This window comes from Xiphophorus hellerii, chromosome 15 (assembly GCF_003331165.1).
Source record: "Xiphophorus hellerii strain 12219 chromosome 15, Xiphophorus_hellerii-4.1, whole genome shotgun sequence".
NCBI classification, from domain to species: Eukaryota; Metazoa; Chordata; class Actinopteri; order Cyprinodontiformes; family Poeciliidae; genus Xiphophorus; species Xiphophorus hellerii.
Window position 1 is genome coordinate 7437287 of NC_045686.1, and position 27540 is coordinate 7464826.

General features: G+C 38.0%; 1 protein-coding gene across 1 annotated transcript; it reads left to right on the plus strand.

Moving 5' to 3' along the window:
• The first annotated feature begins 1280 nt into the window (after positions 1-1280).
• lin28b (lin-28 homolog B (C. elegans)) lies at positions 1281-27374 on the plus strand. The gene is made up of 4 exons (XM_032586222.1): positions 1281-1510; positions 2183-2391; positions 16942-17129; positions 19137-27374. Exons 1-4 carry the CDS (start codon positions 1501-1503, stop codon positions 19447-19449), a joined length of 720 nt encoding a protein of 239 aa, XP_032442113.1. The 5' UTR covers positions 1281-1500; the 3' UTR covers positions 19450-27374.
• The last annotated feature ends 166 nt before the right edge of the window (positions 27375-27540 follow it).

A 27540-nucleotide genomic window follows, 5' to 3' on the forward strand; every position in this document is an offset into this window, starting at 1 on the left:
TAATATGATCCACTAAGACAGTAAAATATTCGGATCCTTCTGGCATCTCCTTCAAAGTACCCTGAGCCGTAGAAACGTTTTTAAAACAGCTTGTCAACAAGCTTGTAGCTCACCAACAGCAGTTTTTAAACGGTGCAACACGAATAAGAGCAACGGAAGGAGCGCCTCGCGTTTTCTACATCTTTACGGGCAGTGTTTTCCACACAGTTGGAAATGTCCTTGTAAGCAAGCAATAAGTGTTGGAGCCTTCTTTCAGTCAGCTGACTGGGGAGTGTGCAGCAGTTTCCACACCTTGGGTGTCTGTGTTTTCTGGGAGCTGAATGTTTCAGCAGCCAATAAGAGAAAAGTGGAGGAACCTTTTCTTCATTGGAGGGGGAAGGCAGCATTTTGCTACTCCGTGTTCCACTTTAGTTTCCAGAATGAAAGTTGTTCTCTGTGACTCAAAAAGGCTAATTTGGCCTTCTTGTAAGTCAAGCCTACATTCAGAAAGCTGACAAGGCAGTGTGGAGCAACAGATTTGAGAGGAGTGTTCCCACACGGCTCTATTCTCCACTCTTTGGTTTCCGTTGTGTTTTCCACATACAGAAACCATTTCGCACAGAAACATCTGTCTTTCTTCTGGGCGGTGGAAACATTCAGTAGCCTTCTTTCAGCCAGCTGACTTTTCAGCGTGCTGCAACAGGTGGAAAAGCTGAAAAACCCCTCGGTACTTGTTTGACATTCTTGCCTTTATTGCACATGAGCAGTGTGGCTGCACATTTGTACTTTTTTTTAAACCTCTGTCAGTCTTGGTACAGGTGACCAGGCTCAGGCTAATCGCCACATGTCATTAGCATTATCATTTGCTTTTGGTTCTGAATTGTTCCTTGTTTTTTTTCTTGTTTTTCTTGTTGCCATCACCACCCAATTACCCCGCAGCATTCATCAAAGCATAATTTAATCCCATCTAATCATCTAATCTAATCTGAGTGCATAATAGGCTCATGGTTGCCACACCAGCCCATTTATGATACAGGAAGGGGGGGGGTGATGCAAACAGTATCTTTCTTACCTGGAATGTGCGTGATTACTTCATGAAGGCTGTTATGGATTTTGTCCTGTTGCCTTCATTGGTGGGAGCAGAAATTAGAAACAAGAAAGCATATAATTGACAAAGTCACGTGTTCTCACTACGGGAACGGGCACAGCCAGTAGGAGAGCGAATGAGAGCGAAGGAGGGAGAGAGAGAGAGAGAGAGAGAGAGAGGCAGAGAGAGAGCAGTGAGGAGGACGGAGGGGGGGAATAGAGCGAGAACAGAGGTGGTGTGAGTGAGGAAGGGATCGGAGGGAAGAGAGAAAGACATGACAAAAATATCAAAAGGCAGAAAGCACGCCGTACCATGCGAGCCAAACTGGCGACCGACGGGATCGAGGATGTCGGATTAATGGTGACGACCGCAGCCCGTTTTCGCAGAGGAAGCTTCTCTATCGCAACTTGGGCGCAGAGGGTCCGCGGGGAAACATGGCCGAAGGTTATTCTGCAATTATTATGAATTTCCCCCCCTCCTCCTCCTCTTCCCTTAAAAATATTTTTCTGCTCTTTAATGCGAGCGAAGATGGTGAGGGGGCAAGGAGGCAAGGTGCAGCGTGATTATTGTTGCAAAGCTACTAAAACAGAGGAAAACCTGAACCGCCCCTTGCCGAGCACCGTATCTAACCATGTTTGGCTGCGTTAAGGATACGCGCATTGTTGGAGCGTAGCCGTGTAGTAAAAGAAAAAAAAAAGCTCGATGAACCCATGTGTACACCTGCCTTTTTTTTCCCTCCCCCTTTACAACTCCACAGCAGGAACTGGGTTGTAGATGCACGACAGGACAGAAAAGCCCCCCTCCACAAGTTACAGAGCATGCCTGTGCACGATGCAGCAGTGGATGCACTCATCTGTCACGGAGTAACAACTTTTCCAGGGGTCACGACACATACACAGCATTGGTGGTCAGGAGATATCAGTTTAGAAATGTTCTACCGCCCGTGAACTTCACATTGCAAGTTATAGGGGAATCCCCGCTTCTAAGTTTGATTTCTTCCTTTCTTCCTTTCCTTTTTCTTTCTTTCTTTTTTTTTTTAATGCAACTTATGTAAAGCGGTATGCAAGCCGGGGGAGATCCCTCTCTAACCCCGCAGCTTTCTGTGTGTGTTTCCAGGAGGGCCGGGTAAAGGTGGCGGTGGCGGTGGCGCTGGCCGAGAAGACCCCGCCAAGTTCACCGAGCAGGAGGAGAGGACTCGAGCCCAGGTCCTGTCCGGATCGGGCTTCTGCAAGTGGTTCAACGTCCGGATGGGCTTTGGATTTATATCAATGACAAACAGCGCGGGGAGCCCCGTCGACCCGCCTCTGGATGTTTTCGTCCACCAAGTAAGTCGGGAAGCAATTAAATAATTTAATAATTAAATAGCTGATCTGTGATGGTGATCAGTTTGATTTATGCCCGAAATGAGGGACGGTGGGCGAGAGGGGGGTAGCGGGTGTTTCTCCACGCAGAGAGCCAGTTGCTTGTTACATTGTATCATCCGGATGTTTTGCATTGCCCAACATGTTACTGTGTAATCACACGTTGTCCACGGGCTTGAGAAAAAAAAAAAAACACGTTAAGTTTCCTCTTTGGGCCACATGCGACCAGCTCCCCCCTCCCCTCCTTGCCTGCTTCCCTCTCTGCAGCCCTGCGAGGGGAAGGGAAGAAGAGTTGTGTGGCTGTGACACGGTTAGTTTCACACTTTGGCCCTTAATGGACAGCAGAGCTCGCTTGTCACCCAGCCAGCCTGCTAACATGTCGGCGAGCATGTGTCTCCGCTTTTTTTTTTTTTTTTTTTTTTTTTTTTTTTGCTTTATAGTCTTAACTTGACGCCCTCACATTGACTCTTTTGGTCTACTATTCTCTGCTGCTGTTGCTTTTGTTGTAGGATTTTGTGTGATTTAACGAGGAGCTTTCTGAAACGCATGAAGCCAGGCTCGCTTTTCCACCACATGTTGCTCTGTTGATTTATTGTGTAGGCTACGGAGTTCATTCAGAGGCCTTGTTTTCGACTCTTTCCACACTCTTTCTACCCCGTTAACTCGGACTTTTTTTTTTTTTTTACGGTCCTGTAAAGTTTCTCTTCGAGGATATAAGGAGATTCATGTTCGCCGTTTCTTTGGACACTCTGTCCTGTAGTTGTTGTGGGCTTCAGGGGACTTTGAGCTAAACTGGTCGGGGAAAGAGGGTCACGGTTTTGGCAGTGATATAAAATATATACTCTCACGTAGGATCCTGAAAGCCCACAAATCAGTGGCGGTTCTGGCTTGAATAAGGCCCTGGGCAAGCCCCATCTTTTTTGCCCCACACACAACTAATTACCCCTAAAGAGGTTCCTGCAGAAAGTTTTCAAAGGAGCAGCCAAATTGGGGCCACTGATTTATTTAGGCAATAACAATAATCACCTTAAAACAAACCAACAAAAAAAACAAATGGTGGCCCCTGGCAGAAAGCCATATTGTCCATATTGAAAACTCATTTCCCAGCCACTTACCCTTAATTGAGCTTCCCTTGCCTCGTTATTCAAGATTTTTTAAATTATATTTTGTTAAAAAAAAACAAAAAAACTTGTAAAAAGCTTTTCTGAATTGCTTTTCTCTTGTTAATTCCATACAGTGTTTCATCAGGAATGTGTGGCTTACAATTATATTGTGACTGTCCTCTTAACTTCCTCATCAGTGATGATGTTCAGTGTGCTGCTCCTCTTTTTCTGCTAGACACAAATATCTTTACCATTTATGTGGTAGACAAAGAATCTCAGTAATTCCACAAATTTTCAAGGTCAAATTTTGTAATGGCATTGTGGATTTCCACAATGTGCCTATACGCACATATGTAGTACGTAAGATGCTATGATACATTCAGCTAACGAGACAAATTAGGATTTTTCCATTTAACAAGTGGAAATGTGACAAAGCTTGGATAAAGTTGTTTTGTGTATTTTTATAAATATAGTAAAGGTTTTAAATAAATGTCTTCTTTTTTTGTTCCTCAGATTTTACCCTGAGCAGTAGCCATACTGTTTATGTCAAAATCTTTTTCTACCAGAAAGAATGGAATGAGACAGTGGCGTATGTTAACAGCTTTCCATTAAAACAATGAAGGGTATGATGTGGGAGCTCTCTGCTTAGATTTAGGTTTTAAATTAATGTAAATTAAACAAAAAAAAAATTGTACAATCCTTTTAGTTTCTTCAATTTTACTATATGCAGCTGGAGTAAAAGACTAAGAAAAATGTATTGATTGATAAAGAGAAATTTTCTAACTTAAAATGAGATTTCAGGTGTTTTTAGAAACATAACTAAACCTAAGTTTATGATTATTCTGTTTGATAAAGGTTTTTTAAGCAGTGAAGCTATCGTGCTTTAGAAATGTGATCTTCTCATCTATGCTCATATCTCCTAGAATTTAACCTCTTTTTCTGCTTTCTTAGGGCTTTGATAACATATTAGATTTTAAAAACACATTATGTCTTCTTTTTATTTCTGTTTAGGTTTCACCAAATATACAAATACAAACAAGCTTTGAAATATGTTTTTACCACTGGCGAGTGCATCAAACCTTTGTGTCTTTGGAACAGACCGATTTGGGTTCACTGAATGTTTTCTGGTCAGTTCAGCAGTGGTGGTACATGGATGAACGCTTCCCTGGGCGGATTCCCACTATTTCCCCTTTAAGGAGAGATTTTAACGATCTGTTTGAGAAAGCCAAGAATCATGCATTTCTTTTTTTTTTTTTTTTTCCCAAATATGAGCTGTCTATTAAAATAATCTGTTTTAAAATACTCCAATTTGGAGTCATCTTTGTATTCCAGTATTCATAGTTGCTTCAGTCTGAGGTTGCTCCTACACCAACAGCAAAAGTGTCAGAAATGCTGTATTTTTATTTTTTTTGCTTTTGCGTCGTCATCTAAGGGAGCCCTGAATGGGAAGCCCTGAAGGTCATATTGTCTGCATCCAAAACCACCACTGCAGATAAGTTTGCTATTGTTATACTGTTTTTTTTTTTTTTTTTTACTTTTACAGCTTGCCAGTCACTAGACTAAACATTTTTATTTATTTTTTTTGCAAGAGAATTTTTTTCTCTTTCTTTTCTGTATCATTTTTTGACCTTGGTAGAGCTTCCTGTTCCATACTCGGTCTGCATTTCTGCTGATATGTAGGTGATATGTTGGAGTTGCCTTTCTCTGCTTAGTGTTTGTTTTAAAGGATAAAACTGAAGTGAATTAACTTTAACCAGTAAAATTACTCTGTGTTAGAATTAAAGAATGAAACAAATGTTCAATTAAGAATAAACAATCTTAAAAACTAAAAGTTAGGTAAAAATCAAACTCAAAAGACACCATAAAATTTTCCTTTTAAAACTGTTAGCTGCTTTCAGGGCTTCCACATGCGGCCATTTTGGAACACCATTGCTATTTTACTGATTCACAAGCATTCATTTACAACTTGCAACACATTTAGACAGAAGTGATTTCACTAATTTATGCACCACTGACCGCTGCAGATAGGCACCACAATTATAACAAATGAGTGAGAAACTGACCATGTTGTTACAATGAAAGTAAAACAATGCAGTCTGCCTGAGGTGCACATATGTCCAGTTCATGTGTCCTTCACTGTGTAGAATATACAATTATATATACATGAATTGTAAACTTCAAACATTCAGTCAATTTATAAATGAATTTTGTTTTTGTTTAATCCAAAGTGGATTACTTCACCACCATATTCTTTATTGATTGTCTTGCTGCTTTTATTGACATAGTAGACCACAAGTACTTGAATACAGTGGGCTCCTTTCTTTCTTGACTCTTTCGGATGCTTTAGAGATGGATCAGGTGTGGAACAGTGAAGGAAACAGGCTTAAGAGCTGAGCAGGTGTTGCATATAATCTGCCTGAATCAGTGTATTTCTGTAGGACTGTATAAACGGTGGGATATAAATGGGTAAAAAACTGGCTGGTTAGGGACATGTCATACTCGCCATTTTAAAGCCCTCAGTTTGTTTTAAACATTTTGATCAATTTCATTGACAGATATTTTGTTGTGCTGAGAGTAAAACAATGATCTCTTTCGAAAAATTGTCTCTTTCAAAATTCTTCTTTCATGTGATGTTTTTTTTTTAGTAAATGCTGCAAAGCTAGTTTTATGCAATTTTGAGTCATCTTTTTTGATTTCAGTATGGGTATTTTCTGATAAATTATGCCATAAATCCGCATTCTTGCAAAACCAATGAAAGTCACCGAGAGAAGCATCACAGCAATATAAGATCTCGTATGGGTTTATTTTTTCCACATGTATTTTTGCCCATTTAAAAACAAAAAAGCTAATTACCACTTTTTAGGTAAATTAACAAGTCCGCAATGAATTGTGTCTTCACACTAATGCATTTCCATCCCAAAGTCTCCAGCTATGTGTTTACAAGAACACATCTGTCATCTCACACAAAGGGAAGACAATATGCATTCATAAGCAAATCATCATATTGAATGCAAAACAGCTTGTTTATTTGCAAAGGATTCACATGCACCCTCATTAAGACAGTCATTCATTTTCTTCTGCTTCTCCTCCCTCTCTGTCTGCTCCGCCAGCACTAAAGCTGCTTCCATGATTTCTACAGGTAGAGGAGAGAAATCGATCAAAAAATGTCAATTTGTGTCGTTGTTTTTTTTTTTCTTTCAAAATTTGATTTGAGATCTGTATTTAGGCAAAAAAAAAAAAAAAAAAAGAAATACAGAGATATTGATCTAATGTCCGCAAGGAGGTTGTTATATCTAGAGAAATTTCTGTTTGACATGGATGACATGCAATTTTCTTATCATTTTGCTGCAAAGTTCTGCTTGAAAGTAAACAAAATAGAAACAGCTGAAGAAATGTTTAACTGCAAAACACTGGCTATATGTATGTACAGAGGAGAGAGAGAGAGAGTTACGTTAAGAATGGTGGGAAGGGGGGACAAGGAGAAAGAGGGGGAGTGAGAGGAGGAGTTTCCTCTGGAGAGGGAAAGAGGAGGGCTGAGGGAAACCTATGTGTGGGTGAGGGGTGGTGGTGCTGGTTTGGGAAGGGAGGGCGCTAGCGGTGGGTTGTGGAGGAAAAACATGAGTGTGAGCTCGGGAAAAGATGAGTGAGCGCAGGAGCGGGAGGTAAGAAAGGGAGGCCGAGTGTGTGTGAGTGCGTGTGTGTGTATGTTAGGGTCCTACGCCCCCACCACGAGTTCTCCTCCTGGGAGGCCTCCTCATCAGCGCTCCCGTCCATACGATCACTTCTCTTTTTAGGAAGGAGAAGGAGCAATTAGGCATCTTCACTCCCTGATATCTCTCAGATTTGTCATACTTTTATTTCTCTGTCTGGACAGAACATTTCTCCTCTGTGTGAATGTGTGTGGTTTATGCCCCGCAGCCACATTCGAGGTGTTTTCTCCTCGGGCGTTCTTTTAAAGAGAGAATTTTTTTTTTTTTTTTAAAGACAAAAAGGTAAGAGGGAGTTCTGGGGTGTGTGGCAAAGAGACGCTTGCCCTTAATCTGCAATCGTTTTGAAACTTTGAACAGTTCGTGCCTGAAATCTCCCTAGCGTGTGTGTTTAATTTATAAGTGTGTTTCTGTTATTGATGCAAAAGGGTTGTAAGATGTTACAGCACTCGAGAGAGTGAGGTTAAAGTGGGCCCCTAGTGAGATTAACCTCTGGTCTGTGTCACCGTTTGGCATGCAGACCCCACCCATCTCTGCCTTCAGATAGCCAGTGTCAGGCTTTATGTCTCCTGCTGCCACACCGGCTCCAACCCACCCTTCTCTTTACATTTCGGGGGGGGTGGAAGGCAGGAGAAGAAGAAGAAAAAGTGGTCACGTGACTTCCTTTTGAGGAGCTGGCCACATGCAGCGGAGATGATTGGTAATTGGAACAGTGGCATCGGGGGTGGGGCTGAGAGGAGGGTGGGGGTGAGGGGAGGACTAGGATTCAGACGGGTCACAGTTCATTTAATACACAAAGACAGCTGATTATGTGAGCCGATTTTGGTTGCGTTTAAACTTTTTACTTTAAACAAATTTAATTAAAGAAATCTAAAACATAAAAAAATAATATTTCTGTGATTTGTCAGTGTGAATTATGGTTTTGTCAAGGCATAGTAAAGTGTAAGAAAATTACAAAGAAATCTGGCTTGTTTTAACACGAGGCCACTGACAATTAACAATTAATTGTGCAATTGCAATGTAGCTGATAAAATTCTGATCATCGCTTGCACATTCACCACAATCTGCTTAATTTATTCAGAAGAAAAAAAGGTAGGTGCAACTAACAGAACTGTTTTATTTGTTGTCTTTTTTTTGTTACTGGCTAGTATTTGTTTTTTTTCCTCTAAATGTCCTTTGTTAATGAATCCAAATTCTCTTCTAGCAAAAAATAACATTCTTTATTCCTCAAAATCAGCTTTTTGGAAATTAAGGCTTTAAAACATTTTTATTTTTATGTGACTGCAAATAAAAATGAGCTGAATAGTGTTATATTTTGTGCTAAATTGCAGATTTCTACACAAGACAATTAAGCACAGCATATAAGTAAATAAATGAATAAATGTAAACAAAATAAAAGAAACAAATAACTTGAAACAAATCAGTTTATTAAGTAATTCTGTGGGACAGAATCCTGTTGACAGGATATATGCATAACTACACAATAAATAAATACAAACAATAAATAAAACAAAATAAATTAGTAAATAATTGTACTTTAATTGAATCACTTAATTAACATGAGAAATGGTGAATTATTGACAAGATAATTGGCACATACAACGCTGACGGACCGTCGGGCAATACATACCACAGGTAATAAATGTAATATTTATTTCAAAGTAAATATAAAATTTTAAAATAATGGAATCATTTAAAATAAATAACTTATTCAAAGTAAATCAACCTCTTTTTTCTGCTGTTGATCTTAAACTATTAATGGGTCAAAATGGGAAAATAATTTGAGTTCTTTAAGAAAAGGACATTTTAATATTTAACTATAAGTCACAATAAGGACTCAAATAAATGAGTTATCATTTTGTCAGTTTTGTGTGCAGAGAAAACATCTACAATCATATTGTCTATCTATAACAATTACTTCTGATCATCCAATCTCATCTAAAAATTTGCTGTTTGATCCATAGTCATCCATTTGGCTGATTCAGACTATGCTTAACTTAAAATGACCTAATCAGATTAATGTTTTAATTTATCAAATAATCCAGTCAACATCTTAAAAAATTATGAATCAAGCAGCTAGTTTTGTCTGATCAAAGCAGATTATGTTTGGGTTTTTTTTTCTGCAGCTGGTCTGCATTGTTTGATTAGGTGCAGTTAGCAGTGTCTGTGTGTTTTATCACCAGTCACCTTAGTAGGGTTCATTTCCCCCTCTCATGCTGATAAACGTACCGAGATGATGTAGTGCTTCCTGGCCCAGATCAAATATTTGCTCCAGTCATAATCAGGGGGTGTTGGATGTTGTTAATTTGAGGCAGGGGAGACGTGAAGGCTTTTAAGTGTTTGATGGGGGTTGGGCCGGGTTCAAGGGTCAGGGCCACTAATGACAACGTGTTGAGGAGGACTCTGCATCAGGAGAGTTGCTCTGTTGGTGGTTTTCACTGCTGCTTTTATGTGTCTGTACATTTTTTTCCCCCTCTCCCATCTTCTTTCTGCTGTGGCTGATATACGTCGCGCTGAGAGACGTCCGTCTGAGATGGTCTCACCCAGCTTTGTCTGCTTGGAATTTCCTGCGCGTAAAAAGCTGCCTAATGGCCCCACGCCGCACGCTGATCACCATCTCCCTCACTCTCACCTTTTTACACAATCCCTGTCCTCTTAATTCAGAGAGCAGCACCTCGTGGGCCACCTCTGACTCAAAGCATCCCGTAATTAGCCATTGCAAAAGTGTCGGTCGCCCTGGAGAGAGGCAGTTGGAGGATGGTGGGTCTCCTTTGCTCCCTCTCTCTCTGTTTCCACATCCCCTCACGTTACAGCTTCCTGTATTGATTGCTGGGCCTAGTGATGACGAGGGCCGCCTGATGAAAAGGAGAGCTATTTCTATCCAGGATGTCAGAGTATATATATTGATCACAGGCTTCTTCCTATACACACACATACACACCCCCACACTCACATAAAGCCATAGAAGGATATCCATTCAAGGAAAGCACATATTCTGTATTGATGACGGCAGCAACGTATCAGTTGCATGCAATGTAAAAGAGAAAATGTGCAAAACATTTTATACTCCTGATTGAGGGGATTTTAGTCGGGTATAGGGTGGAGGACAAAGTGAACACTTTGTCCTCTCCCCTTCATTAGAGGCATCAGCTAAGATTCCCTTTACCTAAAAAGATGATAATCAGGTCTGCAGAAGTGTTTGACCTACGACATCAAGGAACGTAGATAATAATACAAAACAAAATACGCTGGAATAATCGACACTACAGCAGCTTTTGTGCAGCACTATTTCAGCAATTTATTTTTATTTTTTTAAGAAAATTTGGTAATGACAGAGATGAGATCAAAATTGTGTAACCAATTATTTCTAGTACTGTAAAAGTTTTGTGCCAATGCAGATTTTGGTTGAGTCGGATTTATCTTTTAGAGCTACAAGACAAGATGCAAGAACAGAATTGGAAACATTTTGTTTGAACTTTCCTGCTGTCAGTAACTATTTCATGCCATAGTGCTGTGTAAGAGAGAAGTAAAACAAGATTTTAAAATAAAGACAAAATCAAAAAGAAGTGCAAAACGAGCGAGTTTGCATTTTCAGCTGCCTTTAGTCTCTCGTATTAGCCGTTTGGACAGGTGGCATTTCTAAAAGTCTCCATTTGTATTTGTTAGTGAGCTGAGATTTTTAAAAGGTTGACAGCCTTTCTTAATCCACCACAACAAACCAGAGGTTGGAAACTCAAAAAATGGTTAAATAAATCTGCTTTGCCATACTTCATTTAGTCTTCCCTTTATCAGCTTTAAGTCTCGCTCTCGCCCACTTTCCTGCAGCCTTGGTGAGACATTTTTCTTGTCTCAACATACAGGAGCTGCAGTTTCCTTTTAAATAGATTGTTACATCTTTGTTCTACGTTTGACTTTATCAATAAACATCTCAGAGTTTCTGAAAATAACTCAGTAATGTCCTCCGCACCGAGAAGGAAAAAATTCAGCCTTTTGTGTTTCCGATCAGTTAGTCACTAGTCAGGTGCTAAGTGAATTAAATCTGGACACGCTGAGATAAACAGTGTATGGATTGTAGTGTATTAAATATATCAAAAGAAGAAAATATTTGGATGTTTATCAATTACTTTAACCTGCGGCTGCTTGTGTGAGATGTCAGCCTCATTTCATTAGCAATGACTTTGCATACCGTTATCCTGCATAATTCATCCGAATCTTGCAAAGATGTTTTAACTCTTATTCTGATTTCACTCAGACTGGAAAGCACTATTACTAGTACATAGTGTTTTCAGGGGTTTTTATTCTGTTACTTCAAAAGCTGTCAGCATTGTTAACAAATCCAAATGAGTCGCCCACAGTAACAAAATGAACTGCTTTGTTATTTATCTATTTCATGCCGGCCTGCATAGATTTTAAGCCTTATGAATTTGCTTTATTTGTTTATGGTCTATTTTGTTAATTGGATTTATAGGTAGGGGGTCCGAAGATCTTTTCTTTTGTTCTCTGTTCCGCTCTATCTTAATATCCCAGAGGATGTTTGATTCCCTAAAATAGTTCTCTTCCTTTTCCTCTTGTAGGTATCAATTCATTTGTTCATTGTTCATTTGTAATTCCACTGAATTACAGCCATAAGCAGTGTAGCTTGTCTGTGTACCTCATGGCGATCTAACATAAACAAATTGATCTCTCCTTAATTTCTTGAAAATTAAATTGTTGAACTTGGATTTTGATATGTTTTATTACTGGGTAAATTTCAAAATAGCGTTAGCTGGCAACTGAGCGTATGAGAACAGAGTGTTGAATTGGCCTGTAGTAAGGTATGGGGGTTGGTACTGGATTGATTTAAGATGACTAACCCCAGGATTTCTGTTATTGAGCAGTGAAGTTTCCAGTCAGGTCTGGTTATTTAACCTACCAAATATAATCTGCATCAAAAGTTGCTCCTCCGTTGCAACTCAACAGAATGTGGTTGAGGTATTTCCCTTACCCCCACTACCACCATTTCTGATTTTCCCCTGCAGGCCACTCCCACATTCTGTATTTTCCCAATCGCTCTGCCTTTCATGTTCTCCTTGGTTTTTTTTTTCTCTCCCTCTCCTCGGTCATGCCCTCTGCTGACCTCTTTGCACAAACTGATACGGGTCAGGACACCCGACAGGTCAAGCGAGAGAAGGGAACTCGGATTACTCCAAATTTTTTTTCTTCTTTTCTCTTTTCCTGCGTTCACTAATGTATGCGTACTCTGCATTAGCGGCAGAATTCACTACATGTGCTGCTGCAAGTGCATGCTGCGAGACGCGACGATGATGCTACTTCCTATTTAATGATTTGTGTGTGTGTTTTCCTGCATTGCTGCAGAACAAAAGGGGTTGTGTGGCTTCCTTGCTGGTGTCTTGTGGGAATTTAGGAGTAGAGAAAAGGGGGGTCGGGGGGCTGGACTGCGAGATGCGCCACTCAACTTTGACCTGAAGAAAGAAACTGCTTGGTGAATGAAGGGAGGAGAGGAAGAGGAAATACTCTTGTGCCACAGTCTGGAGACCGGTCGATGATTATTCATCATGATTCTCAGTGTTTTGTGGGGGGATGGGCTCAAGTTTTTGCTCCCGTTTCATAGATTTCCGCTGAAAGAATGCCTTTTGGTCATTGGCTTAGTTTATTGATGGCAATAATGAAATTGATTAAAAAAAAAAATATATATATATATATATATATATATATTAGTTGTATTGCCAGCTAATATATATATATATAAAATAAGATTATAGCAAAAAATAAGTTTGTTTGTCTACATATAAAAAAAGACAAAAACTATAATGTTGATTATTAAATGTCCTTTTTTCGTTTTTCTTAGAAAATTCGTTTTTCGTTTTAAAATAACAATAGCAAATTATTTATTTATTTTTTGTACAAATTTATTTGTATATGATATGAAATATTAAAATAAATGACTAATGTAATGTATGCTCTTATTTCTTTTCTCCTACATTTAATATCTATTCACAGTAAAAGTATCTAATGTTAAACAAGTAAAAATGATTATCATCCTTATAACAATAATGATAATAATTATTATAGCGGCCAGTTTGATCGGTGTCAGTTGGTTGAAGCCACACACTCTCGTTTGTGACTCACTGTCCCTTCTGTTTTATTCCATCTCTTGCATCTGCGCTGCAGAACTGTTGCTCTCGCTCATTTCCATTTCCTGATCCTCCTTCACTTCCTCAGAGCTCAATACCTGAACAACAGGAATGGATGAGCTGCGTCAAATACGCAAAGCCTCCAAGAAGACAGAATAGCTTTAAAGTTGATGAGTGTAAAGAAACAGTTGTTTCTGAAAAAAAAATGCATCAAATTAAATTAAACTGGAGTTGCATAATTTTTTATTTTTATTTTTTTGGATACTTATGTAAATTCCACAATTTTCTCTCATCATTTAAAACTATTTGTTGCTGTTGTGAAATGTGTGACAAGGTCACACATTTGCTTGTGTGACCTTGTCGCTTGTAAATTATGTTTAATAAGCAGAAATATTTACATTGCTTAAAAATGATAAAAAGATCTGACAGGAATGTCTTTTTTTATCATTTCAATTTGATTTGTAGAAAAGTATGGCCTGTTAAGCTCAATAACATAAGCAAAAAGAGAAACATTCAAATCATAGACCATCTAAGTGTAATTTGATTTTTGTAATATTGTAAATACAACTATATCAGTTATAAAAAAAAAATAGAATAATTTAGTTAGAATAGTTCAAATAAGTTGGATTTTATTATTGTTTAATATTTATCCTCCCTCTGTTGGTAAAGTTTTACCACTTAGCTTGTTATGTATTTTAAAAAATTCTCCTAAAATATCAGAGTAAAGGAAAATATTTCTTTATATATTTCTTAAAATTTTTCAAATGTTGAATTGCATAAACATAAACACAGTCTTTAGCTTTAAACTTTTTTATTTTAGAGTGGAAAGCTGAAATAAATTTAAAAAAATATTTTATTATTATTTTACTTGCTTGCTTAGTATTGACGCGAACGAATAAATGCTGTTAATATTGATTTGGCAAAGCTACAATGGAACTCCCATCACTGGCAAAGCTTGAAAAATGTAAACATAAAACTTGTATAAAATACAAAGTACAGCTGGGGTTAAAATTATTCCTATCCCTGTCAAAGCTATGTTGTTGTTTTTCTTTTATTTAACCAACTGTTTGTTTGTGATTGAAAACAAGACATTCCTCTAAAAGATGATACAAGAAGTGTAGATTTTGAAAACATGAGTTATCTTTTTTTATTCACATTTCATTAAGAGTTGGTATGTCAAAAATAGTTTACACCCTTCTCAATAATCGGTGGACGAATCTATTTTTACTATAGTAATAAGTGCTGAATTTCATGGTGTCAGTGGTATTTTGGTAATTTGTCTTCAGTTCCAAGTATTTGAAGTTGGAAGGTTTCTTTGTAATCTTTAGATCCTCCACAGATTCAGATTGAATTCAGGACTTTGGCTGGGCCACTCCAAAACATTAATATTAGTTCCAGTCAATAGAAACGGGCTGCTAAAAATCAAAAGATTACTTTAAACCTAAATAATTGGGGGTTAACTGTGCATTGCATGTGTATAATTATGTACAAATGCAATTACTACAACACAGTGTAAAAGACCAAAATAATGATGGCTACACAGTGATTTGTGGAATCAAAAGAAAAGTTAAATGGTCACATGAATTCTAAAGTTTTGTTCAATTATTTAAGTTTTAGCCAATCTCTTTTTGGCTCTTCCTTACTTCATAAACCTCCAGACCTTTAAATTATTATTTAGTTTAGTCTTAAATAATTAATCAAAATGATAAAGAAATTAAAAGGTTTTCACCGACACTTTGGAATAGTGGTCAAGATCAAAGAGCAAATATTGTGATAAACGTTTCACACATTTCATAGATTTCTTTTAATCAATAGGATTTAATGAATAAGACTCCTACGCTACCTTATAAAAAAATGAAAACCAAGTAATTCTTTCATTGGTTCTCAACTGAAAATTAAACTGCAGAGGGTTCATCCACCGAGCTTCTTTGCACTCTCTTCTCTTTGTTCTATACATTGACATTTTTTTCCTCCCGTATATATTCATTTGTGCATACAAGACTCCTATAGATCACCTTTAGCTTCCTGCAACTGCAGCAGACTTGAGGGGGGGGAAAAAAAGCTGCTGGGCGCATTTTCTCTCTCCTGCCTCTACAGTTCTACATTTGATTCGTTCAGAACTCTTCATTACTTGTTTTCTTTCTTTCTTTTTCCTGTCTCCTACACATCTGTCTCTTTAGCAGGCATTGCTTTTACAGATAACCTGCATTTGTTATTTATAGCCCCTTGATGTATAGCAAGTTGCAGGCTTGCTGTTGCACGCTGCACGCTCGTGTGGGGGTGTGTGTGTGTGTTTACCTATGCCGGGATCTGCAGGGCTCGCCTCGATTTGTGAAGGTCATGGATACAGTGCCTATAAGCTGCCGCTTCTGTCGCGATCAACGAGACATAAATCACTGTCTGCTGGTTGTGCAGTAACTAAATCAATAACTGGGATCATGTAGAAAAGACGAATGGCGAATGTGTTAAAGGGAAATGATGGCACGGCAGCATGACTTGTATCTTTTGAGGGTGCAGAAGGAATAGGAAGTGGCATCTCTGCAAAAGTAGATAAAGAGAGAACACCAAGGACACGCTGCACACAAAAAGTCATGTTATGTTCATATAGCATGCTTGAAGAAAAAAAAAAAGGTCTTTGTCTCGCCATGTTTCACGTTGTTTTGCTGGATATTTTTTCCTTTACGTGACAGTGTGAAAAATCCCACATAGTAATATTTAATTTGTTTATTGGTGCTGATGTTCTGTGAAAAGTTCCCAAAGTTGGATTTGGGAAGTGTAAATTGGAGAGCTGTTTGTTCACAGTTACAATATATATGGCGACCGCTCAATATATAGGTGTTAAATTTGCCTCAGTGGGTGTGGAGGCTTCTGGAACTCTGAGGCAACGGTGGATGCAACATGAAACCAATCAATAGTCATATTTTGTATAGGAAAGACAAATGTGTTCTCTGAACCTAAATAGTTTTTGTCAGTTTTCCAAGACGAAGTGAAAAAAGCAAAGTTAAATACATTATTCATTATGGTTCCAACAAATCTAAATCTGAATTGCTTATTTATTTCTTTTTTTAAATAAATGATCATCCTGATGATGTTCAATTTTCTAGGGATGCACTTTGTCAGAAAAAAGGAAGAAAATTACATAAAGATAACAGCTCGAAAAATCCAAAAGATTATAACTCAGAAAAGAGTAAAAAAAAAAATGCTGCAGGTAATTCTTTGATAGAGTTAGTCCTTTTCAATCAAGCAGAAAAGGAAGGGATCAGAAGATGAATTTGATTTGTATGAAATTTGATGAAATTGTCTGTAATATTCAATTTGTTCTTACACCGAAAATGGTGGGAGTTCCCCCCCCTTTTTTATGGATTTGAATGTCAACGATCAGAGCCGCTCTAGGAAAAATTGGCCAATTCTCATGTCTGGCTGACTGATTGTCGCATTTCTTCTTGTGCTGCATTAGGGATCCATGAATGTAATGCAAAAACCCTGTGCGTTGCATTTCAGCTAACAGCGTTTTTCACGTTCATGTAGAGAACTATGTTATTTATTTATTTATTCTATATTTCCCAACAGAGCAAACTGGTGATGGAGGGTTTTCGCAGCTTAAAGGAGGGTGAGCAAGTGGAGTTCATCTACAAGAAGTCCTCTAAGGGCCTGGAGTCCCTGCGGGTGACCGGACCTGGTGGAGGACCTTGTGCGGGCAGTGAGAGGAGACCTAAAGGGAAGGTTCCACTCCTGAAACGTAAACCAAAGGGAGATCGGTAAGCATTAAAAATGAAATGATTCCATATATCATATACCTCTGGAAATGTAATTAGGCCACCCAGTAGAAGCACATCTGAGGAAATCTGAATGTATGTGTGTGAAAGACGGCTGTAGTAAAGTGGGAGTTCACAAATGTACGTCTTGAAGCATCCAGCCCTTTCTGAGTAGGCTGAGAGTATAGATTAACTCTATTCAACCTGCCAATGTACATGCCTGTTGCCATGGTTATTGTGTAGCGTAATATGAAAATGAATAGGGCTCTTCGTCTGCCATAGGCGCTGTTTTAAATCAATTTGCCAGCTCCTACATTTGCGAGTGTGATTGCGAATAGGCGGTGCCTCTATAGCTCGTTTGTTTCGTCGTCATCAGTAACAACCTAAAGAATGATATGCTCAAATGTGTGAAAGGCACCTTGACACCTTGGCTCCTTGAAAAGCCCTGGTGGTTAGAGGTAAGTGTGTTCCCTGTCCTCTGAGGAAAACGAGAGCGCTTTCATTCCACGACTGCTATACGCAACTGTATTGTTTTAAGGATGCATTTGCATTTTAAAACCCAGCCCTACCACGCTTTGTTACCGGAAAACACCTCTCCAGGTGTTTTGTTGTGCTCCTTTTGAAATTTAGAACATAAACACTGTTGTTGGACAACCAGGAACTGTATCTGAGAGGAGACTCCATGATTGTTTTACACAGCTGAATAATTCAGCTCATTTGGGATAATTGATCCAGAGTTGGGTCAAGTGTCAAACTTTTAGCAAGGCTGGAAGGAGCCGGTGTTGGATTCATAGATGGCAGGTAGATGACTGTGACGTAATTGGCGTTATTGGGCATGCTCAGTCCCGCAGCAGTTTTGAAAGTGATGCCACTCTGACCCCTGCTGGCCCTGATAGTGTATAACAACACTCCAACCCTTCAGATCTCTGCTCAGGCAGTCTATTTGCGTTAGGATTTGAACAAATAACTGCTGTTATCTGACAAATATTGTCTCACGTGTTATTTGGTGAAGAGAAAATCTCTTTTGGAAATGCATCTGAGCAAAATAGACTTTCCTTACCTCAGTAAATTATATTCTATTATTATAGTCTCCATGTGAAGGGTTTTTGTTTAATACATCACTAATAGTGAGTCATGGCTAAACGTGTCGGTGATTGATGAAATCTTCAGTCAAAGGACAAGGTTTTTAGGTTTTCTGACCCTATTTTACTGACACATTTGTCTATTTGTATTTCTTCTTCTTAAAGTGTTTAAATCTTTTGCTCCCAAGGATTTACTGTGGTGGTGCAAAAACTTTGTACCTCATGAACCAGTGTTGGTGTTACTCATATTTATAGATAAAAAGAAATACTATCACCTGTGTCAAACTGCTTTGGCTTCATCAGGTCAAAAATGATTAACAACAAAAAAATCCATATTAGTCAGTAGAATATCTTAGAAAAACTGAATCAGTGAATGAATGAGTTCTTTATTGCTTCTAGTGAAGTGCTAAAAATACATCTTTGTAACTGCCTTTTTATTAAGCTATCCGTTTGGTGCAGCTTACATTACGGCTTTCTTGTTAAGAAAGCTGGGTTTTGATTCCTTAGTTATTATTGTAGTTTAAGATTATTGGGACAACAACAAAACCATTCCCCTAAATGAGAAGCACACAGTGTCCAGAGCGTATATCAGCGGACACAACAGAAAATAAAAGTTGATTGGTATGGACTTATCCTAAAGGATAGATTTTAATCTTTTGACAACCAATTGTCAATCAAAAACAAGGAACAGAGATTTGTGCAGAGAACTGAAAAATAAAACGACATACCCCCATCTTGTGGTGACACATGTAATAGCAGGTGGAAAATTTTATTTTTGGATTAGTGTTTCTACAGGAGCAGGGATTGATGGTTAGATGAATGCAAAGTTGTTAGAGGTTGCCAAAGACTCACTAAAAATTCAAACCGTTTTTCAGCGCTGTGTGTTCTGTAACTGTTTTCATTTGCCTCCTTCTCCTTTCATTTGCAGCTGTTATAACTGTGGAGGTCTGGATCACCATGCCAAGGAGTGTGGCCTGCCCCCCCAGCCAAAGAAATGCCACTACTGCCAGAGCATCACTCACATGGTAGCCCAGTGTCCCCACAAGGCGCTGGCACCCGCCACAGGCTCTCAGGACCAACAAGCGTCTACCTCGGCCTCCGCTCCAGGCACGGGGCCTCACCTCTGCCTCCCTGAGGAGGAAGAGCGCTCCGGTTCGTCTCCCCTGGAGGGGTCCTCCTCGTCACCCGAGGAGCCACACACACACCGCAGCTCACGGACCCAAAGGTGGAGGAAATCCTGAAAATGTTCTGTCGAGGTGAACTTTTTTCCCCCCCAACACACAGCCTCTGACCATCGTGTCTACCTTCAGTCAAGGTTACCCGAAGCCCCCCTTCCTCCTCGTCTACCTCACACTTGTGAAAAAAAAAAAAAAATGGGAGTTTTTTTTAATTATTATTATTATTTCTTTTATTTTTCATTGTGTTATTTTTCTAACCAGCACAGCTGTGGCAGCGATCAGCGGGGTACGGACGTGCATGAATGTGTGCGACTGACTTGCAGTCATCTGGTGCAGCTATGGAAACGACTGCTGGAAAGGTGACTGCAGGGAATAATTCTTTGTTTCAATCTGTGCAGCTCAATGGTGAAATGTCATTTGTGTGTAGGTTTTGATGACTGTGTTGTTTCTGCTCCCCCTCGGACCTGAAGGGTGGCTATTTTAAAAGCCTCCTTCCTGCTTATTTTGCAAACTGAAAGCCACAACTTTATACTGTAAGCCTAATCATTCAGAGAGAGAGAGAGAGAAACAAATCCTTATTGCATCTTCACAGCACACATGGTAGCTCATTTTAAAATGGATTAGGGAACAACTCTTAAGAGCATGAGTTCCTCTAAGTAATAATCCAGACCCACAGGACTTTTAGCCTGGCTTCTAGAGATCTTTTGGGGAAACTTAATGCATTCCTGAGGGGTCGTTTTAAAAGCTGCTGAGCTGCTAGAGTACGTTTTCTCTCACTTCAAAACCCTCGATACATATCGCTGGACCAACTGATTGTTGAAGTGTGAGCAAGTGCAAGACTGAGAACAAAGAGGGAGAGTGTGTGCGTTTCATCGATACTCCGAAAGAAATCAGAATAGTCAAACTGGAGAACTGTCTTCTTCATGGGCGAATCATGGCTGTTAAAACTCCACCGTTTTCCTATTATCACAGATAGATGCGTATTATAAAAGGCAAATATATAATTAGTCTAGATAATAGTTTAGATTTTAAGTAAAGGCCTTATCATTAGACTTCCATTTTGGTTGTTGCATAATTAGTTTAAAGTAGTTTTTAATATATATATATGTAAAGTTACAAGATATAATTAAAATTATATTAACATTAAGTAAGCGTATATAAAGACTTGGCTCTGATAGGTGCACAGCCCTGTTTTAAGTGCGTGGGATACATCGTGGTGTGTGAAAATTCTCCCTCTTTACCCATTTTCTATGTAGACAATTCCATTTTTGTACTTCACTCTTTCTCAGACCGATTAGTTTATACAGTCCCTTGCAAAAGTTTTAACACCCCTTTAACTTTTTACATGGATTGTTGTGTAACAACTGCACGCCTCAGCACATTTATTGGGTATTTTATGTGCTTGACCAGCATAGAATGGGGGATATTTCAGATCTAATAAGTTAAAAAAAAAAAATTGCAGAGTGTTTGTATCCAGCACCCCTGAGTCGATAGTTTTTGCTGTGATTAAAGGTGCAAGTCTTTAGTGGTGTGTCGCAGCCACACAATATATCTAATGGGAATTGCAATATGCAGTGTTTGAATTGTCTGGTTTCGAAAGTCCCAATTTCAAATGATTCCTTGGATGGAACTTTTGGTGGAATATAATTTTTCAGGTACCAGTCAGTCAATTTCTGCATGCCAGCAATTTATTTGGCCAACTGTATGAGAATGTTGTTAATTTTTAACGACAATAGGAAAAAAAAAAAAAAATCAGGAAGTTGGCTTGCCACAGTTTCTCAACTTGATTTTGCTCTGGTCTTTGACTAGGCCATTCTAGCACACAAATATGCTTTGATCTGAACGATAGGAGCTCTGTCTGTGTGTTAAGTGTCATCTTGTTGAAAGGTGATCCTCAAGGATCCAGTGGGTTTTTTTTTCCTGGACTATCCCATATTTTAGCTCCATCCATCTTCCCATCAAATCCTTCCAAGTTCTGTAAGATAGATTTTTTGAGAGTTGTCAGACTGAAGGGGGGCTGAATACTAATACACATCACACTTTGTAGATTCTTAGATAACCATATACTGTATATGTCTTACTCCTGCCCTTTCACAAAAAACCCTAATGATATTCATTGAAGTTGTGTCAAAGTTTAAAGGGCATAACACATTTGCAAGGTACTGCATGGTCACAGCACAAAACTCCCCTTGAAGATGTAGTTTCTAGCATAACCTCATTACCATAGCTGCTTTACTCACATAATACCTCACAACTTCTTCCTTCGGGAAGTGAATGTCGATAATGTCTGCTCTCTTAGTGTTTTTTTAAAAATGTTTTCCAGTAAAGTCGAACCATATTTTCCTCATCCGTCAGTGCCTAGCGTTTGTCAGTCAGCACCAGTCAGGTGATGGGATGACGTCGCTGCTGCTGCTGCTGCTCCAGTCTCAAAACAATGGAGGGAGAAATAGCCGGACGGATTGGTATAACGGCTTCGGTATAACTTGAATCCCAAGCATGGCTTTAGTGGCACTTACTGACCCTAACAACTCTTCTCTGACCATACTGAATGTGAAAAGAGCTCATCTGAAGTCGACTCCTCACAAAGTTCACGTAAGGTCGCTTTGGAGTTGTATCTTAATGTTCTGACAAATCAAATAACTTTGTACAAGTATATCAAACTGGCATGTGGGCTTTTGAAAAGCTCTGTAAAGACAACCAACCTTTTTGGTATATTTCTGTACCAAAGAGGTTTGGCTTTTTTGTTTGTTTGTTTTTCCTTTTCTTGAAGGCATTTAAAGTTAAGACTTGCTGAAGTGCTTGCTTTTTCGGAAATAGAGCAGCTTCTTCCTGAAAGTGCAGCAAAGTGTTTTCTAAATAATATACAGCTTTGAATGTGTGAGTGCGTTGAAAATCAAACAACAAATGCAGCTTGACAGAAAAAGAAAACAAAAAAACGGTGGTTGACCAAACTGCAACTCATGCTTAAATCTCTATGGAAACATCTTTTTGTATGACATATTTTTTACATTTTTACACACAGCTCCTCTCAGGATGATGAACTCGTCTCAGGGAATTAACCAAAAAAAAAGAAAAGAAAAAAAAAGCAAAGAAAAAAAAAAGCAAAGAAGTGTTTATTATTCTTTTGGGAATCATCCACTGACGGACTCCACAAACTCTTAAGCAATGGCGAAGAGACATATAACTAGTTCAAGTACTGATGATAGCAACTACCTCCTGAGTTACACATAGCTGTTGGTTTCTGGGGTTTTTTGTTGTTATTTTTTAATCGAGCTGTATTACTTTTAGTCTGTATAGTAATCGTCTTAGACAGTCTTTTGTGTTGCCACAGATTTCCCCGTCTTCCTTTCCAGATTTAATAATTTTTTTTTCTTACTGGAAAACTATTGCTTTTTTGTTTACAGCAACAAAAAAAAACCTACCTCATTAGCGCTATTCCTCGACAAGCTCCTTAACTTCTCCCAGGTCGCATGCCTCCTCCATGCAGTTTTTTTTATTATCATTACTTTGTGTCCCGATGGTTTTAAGAAATCAGCCCTGATGTGGCTTTTCACTTGTTTCTCCGTCATTTATTACCGTTGGTTTCTTTTTACTTGCCGCTTTTCCTAAACCCTTCGCAAGACCTCAAATCTGCGAGTAATGAGTGAACAACCATTACTTTGCACAAAGGCAGTGAGTTTACCTCAGCTTGTTGGGCTAGCTATTCACAAATGTAATATTTCATGGTTGTGAAACTCATTTTTAAGATACTACGACTGTTTTTTTGACTCTGCATTTTATCGTAACTGGGTTTTTTTTATAACCACTTGATGATTTGCCTAACGAGAAAGAAGAATAGATTTGCACTTGAGCAAAGATTCCCTGTGTTTTTTGTTTTCATCAGTTTGATTTGTTACCAAATAGATATTATTACCTGTTTGCAGGCTCCATGGTAATGGTCTTAGTCAGCCATTTTCACAGCTCAAGATAATCAAAAGTTGTTTCTGTTAGATATTGCTAATTGATGTTAATGATTACATTCGTGCAAGCTTATTTGCTTTATATATACTGGAGACAATAACATTTACTCTTAAAAATCAGTAGGTTTTGTACTAAATGTGATTTGTTTTCATTTAGTGACATTCCTAAAAGTGTTTTTGAATTCAAGAGATTAAACGTTGCGTATAAAAGCAGTATTACTCTTCAAAATCAACTGAGAAAATGACTGTGTTCCAGTGGACCTGCACATGGGACAGAAAGCTTGTTTAAATGAGCTCTGGGATGTATACACAAACATGATTTTCCAGTGTTATTGTTCGCTTTATCATTTGATCTTGATCAGTTTACAGTGCTTTGAAAAACTCTCTCCTGTACTCCTGGTTTTAGATTTGTTTTTCACATCTAAATGTTTCAGATCATCAACGCAATTTTCTTAACAAACAGAGTAAATCCAGACAGCAGTTTCCCAAACAATTGAATTAAGGGAGGATGTCTATAGAGCCCCCCGTTTAATCATATCTGTAATAATTTACAATTTCTGGTTCAGGTTCTGCTGCCACACCCTGGCCACAACTGAACCCGTCTGATGACAAGTACAATCTCACAAATCATCACATCCTGCCACAATTTAAAACAATTCAAGAGCAAAAAAAAAAAAAAAATCATTAGCACCTATCAGTTTGTATCCATTTCTAGTGCTTTGAGATTCCAGTAGTTAACAGCCAGACCTGTGATTCGCAAACGGAGAAAAGGAAGAAGAAAATTTAACCTTCCCTGGGATTGAGGGGCAGCCTACAAAAATCACTCCAAGAACACACCAACACTTATCCAGGAGGTCACAAAAAACTGATTTAGTGTTTGAATGGGGATACATTCTTATCTCTGCCAGAAGATCTTGTAGGAGAATGTCCTACAAGAGCAGGATGACGATCTAATGCATGCTAACAACTCCAATTCAGAAATACAAAATGGAGGTTATGGGAACGTCCATAACCTTCATGGACGATCACACTGGTTAAAGTGTGATTGAGATACCTTAGACTGCAGTGTGTGCCTAGAAAATAAAGATTCTTTGCAAACACTTAGTGGCAGTTGCTGCTGTCTAGGATGTCACAGCAAGGCATTATAGATAGAAGCGAAAATATTTTCCCACTGAATAAATGAAGGCTTAATTTCAAAACTTAATTTTGTATTTATTTCAATTATGTTTATCTATTATATAGAGGATCTGAAACATTTAGGTTTGCCAAAAAAAGTTTAAAAATTTGTAAGAAATCTGTTGGGGGGGAGGGGGGAGGGGGTATCTATTAAAAAGCACTGCAACTACTGACTAATGTATTTGTTGGCACAAATGAACAATGTGTGGTTTTTAAAGGCAGCATAAAGTGTAAGACATTTCAGTCTTCAGTTTTTTTTTCCTCTTATGCATTGCTATTTTCTCAACTGCCTTAAGTATTGCATTATGTGTACGTTGAAAAGCATAAAACATGTAATCATAAAAAATGTTGATTCTGCATATGGCAAATGAAAATCTGGTGATGTTAAATGACATTTAAAGACATAACAGAGGAAAAAGTTTAAAGGATTCCAAGCAATTTTTTGTGTTTTTTGATTAAGAAATTGCATTGAGGAGCATCATACTCAACAACTATTTCTTATTTTTATTTTTTTTACAAAGCTACAAGAAAAAGGCCTTTGTCCTCATTGGCAATGTAAAGAAAATTATTTATTTAATTCTTTGTTTGCAAAGTACGCCCCTTTTATCTCAAATAAATCTTGTTTTATTTGAGATAGTTAGGATTCTTTATAGTGCTTCTTCTCCAAAATGCCCTTGATCGTTTGAATTGGTTCATTATTTTGTGAAATTTATTGCCTTGTAATTTTTATAGACCACTAAGATAGAGGACCCAGTGTTAAACTCACCTCTGTCTGGCAGAAATAATTCTTCAAATCCTTTAAAATAACTCTTTAGCTGTATTTGTTGGACATTTCTTATGTCATTGCCTATTGATGGAGAAGAACCTTCAATTTCTGTCTAGACATGCAGCTCACTTCATTTGGATTTGAAGAGTTTGTGTGAAAAACATTTGACCTTTGACCTTAGAAATGTTGATTTTTTTTTAGTGTTTTGAGTCAAAAGTATAACCCCTAAGGTTAAGATATTGATTGGGATAGTCAAAGCTCATGGAACAGCCTCGAGCCTGATATAATACATTCATAGAATGTTGTGAAAATTGCTGATATAAACCATTTATTAGCACTTTTGTGTTGTTTACATCTCAATAAACCAGTGGTGTATATATAGTGCTGTAAAATGTCTATTTGAAATATTTTTTCTTTTATGTGTTTGAACACTTAAAATGAACAAAGATAAATTAATAGCTTGTGGTATGTAGGACCAACGCAATTATTAAATCCCACTGGTTTTCTGACTTGCAACTAGAACACACTCAACTCGGGTGTGGCATCATTCCCAGCTACGAGTTCTGACTCCCGAGACAAACACAGCAGTATTTATCAGATAATCAATTACAATACGACCAGAGAAAATATTGCAGAGCAGGAAACTGCTGAGTAAACCCAACTTTGTATGCATCAAACAGCACAATGCATGTTTTAAGGTTTTGGACTACATTTTATCCCCCAAAAAGTCCTTATTGTCTCAGCATCTCTGTGTAACAAAGTTGGGCACCAAACTAGCTTCTGTAGTATATATATATATATATATATATATATATATACATATATAAACTAAGCTGGCCATCTTTATTTGATTAATTTCATTACAATGTTTTCTCAGTAGAGCTGAAAATGGCTACATAGTGGCACCTATTTGGCATTCTAAACATCACTTAATGACATTTTAGCTATGTATGTAAGTTATCATAAAGTTATCATAATGCATAAAATATTCACTTAAATTTTTAAGTATCTATAAGTACATTTTTTTTAGATAACTTTCTTTGTTTTAAAAACATTTGTGCAATTTTGTCCACCAGAATTATAAAAGCCAGTGGAAGTTAGCGCAAGTCAAAGAGAAAACAGTATTTTAATTTACCTACGTCACAATATTTTACTTCAGATAAATTGGTCTTGGCAATGAATGCATTCTCTAAATGTTTTTGTTTGTGCCTCAAACACCCATTTATAAGTTCAAATTCTTTGAATATTTTTATTTTTTAATGATAAATGTAAGAACTTAAATATCCAGAGCAGTGAGTTACCAATCGCCCCTAGGCATACAGAATGTACAAAGACATGATGCAGGGCAGGGAATTGCTGGACAAATATACTGGACTTCACATACCTCAACTGCTGCCGTTGACAGCTGATCTGTGTTTAGATACAATATGCTCTTCCTTTTTGTCTTTTATTGTAATAAACCTACTTTCAGAAGTGTGTGTGTAAAAGCCGTAGCCGAACGTTGTACCTCTTGGGGACCTTTTTAAATTCAGCCAAGTGCAGATCCTTTTATGCACTGATGAATAACCTCACTGTTTCCATGTTTGTAGGTGTTTTTAATCTCTACATTGTGTCCAGAGAGTCTTTATGCTCCGCTTCTGTTAAATTAAAGCACTGACTGCTTTTGAACTGGGAAAATGTTCCTCAGTCATTATTTCAGTCTCATTATTGGTCTACTGCTTTTTTTTTCTGTGAAGTCCGAGTTGGATTTTTAAATGTCTTTAACGTTTCACTTGACTGGAAAATAAAACAATCACAACAACATTAAAGCATGCGTTATTGCTCCAAGATGTTCAGATATCAGTAAACAAATCTCAGATTCTGTATCTCGATACATCTGTGCACTGGTATCATTTTGTAGCCTAACAAAGCCTGTTTTGTTGTAAAGGAAAGGACATTTTAGATTTTACACATCGTCAAAAATGTTATTCAAATTCATTAATACATTGTAGCTATGAAGATAGTTATTTCAACAAATCAGTGCTGAAGAATGTGGCATTTTTTAAAAGCCTGATGTACACAAAGGAATAAAAGTCTGCTGTATACCGGGTTGCATGATGTCATTACTTTTCTACAACAACAACAACAACAAAAAAGAAGTTATCACAAAACATTACTGTTAGTGAAGAAAATCAACATATTATTACACAAATAATAGGTGATTTGCATCAAACGTGATGCAACTATGCTTTGGTAGTTGATATTTTTATCTGT

Coding starts and splice junctions, on each gene's coding strand:
- lin28b (XM_032586222.1), top strand. Junction 2,392..16,941: donor TGGATGTTTTCGTCCACCAA/GTAAGTCGGGAA, acceptor ATTTCCCAACAG/AGCAAACTGGTGATGGAGGG. Junction 17,130..19,136: donor CGTAAACCAAAGGGAGATCG/GTAAGCATTAAA, acceptor TTTCATTTGCAG/CTGTTATAACTGTGGAGGTC.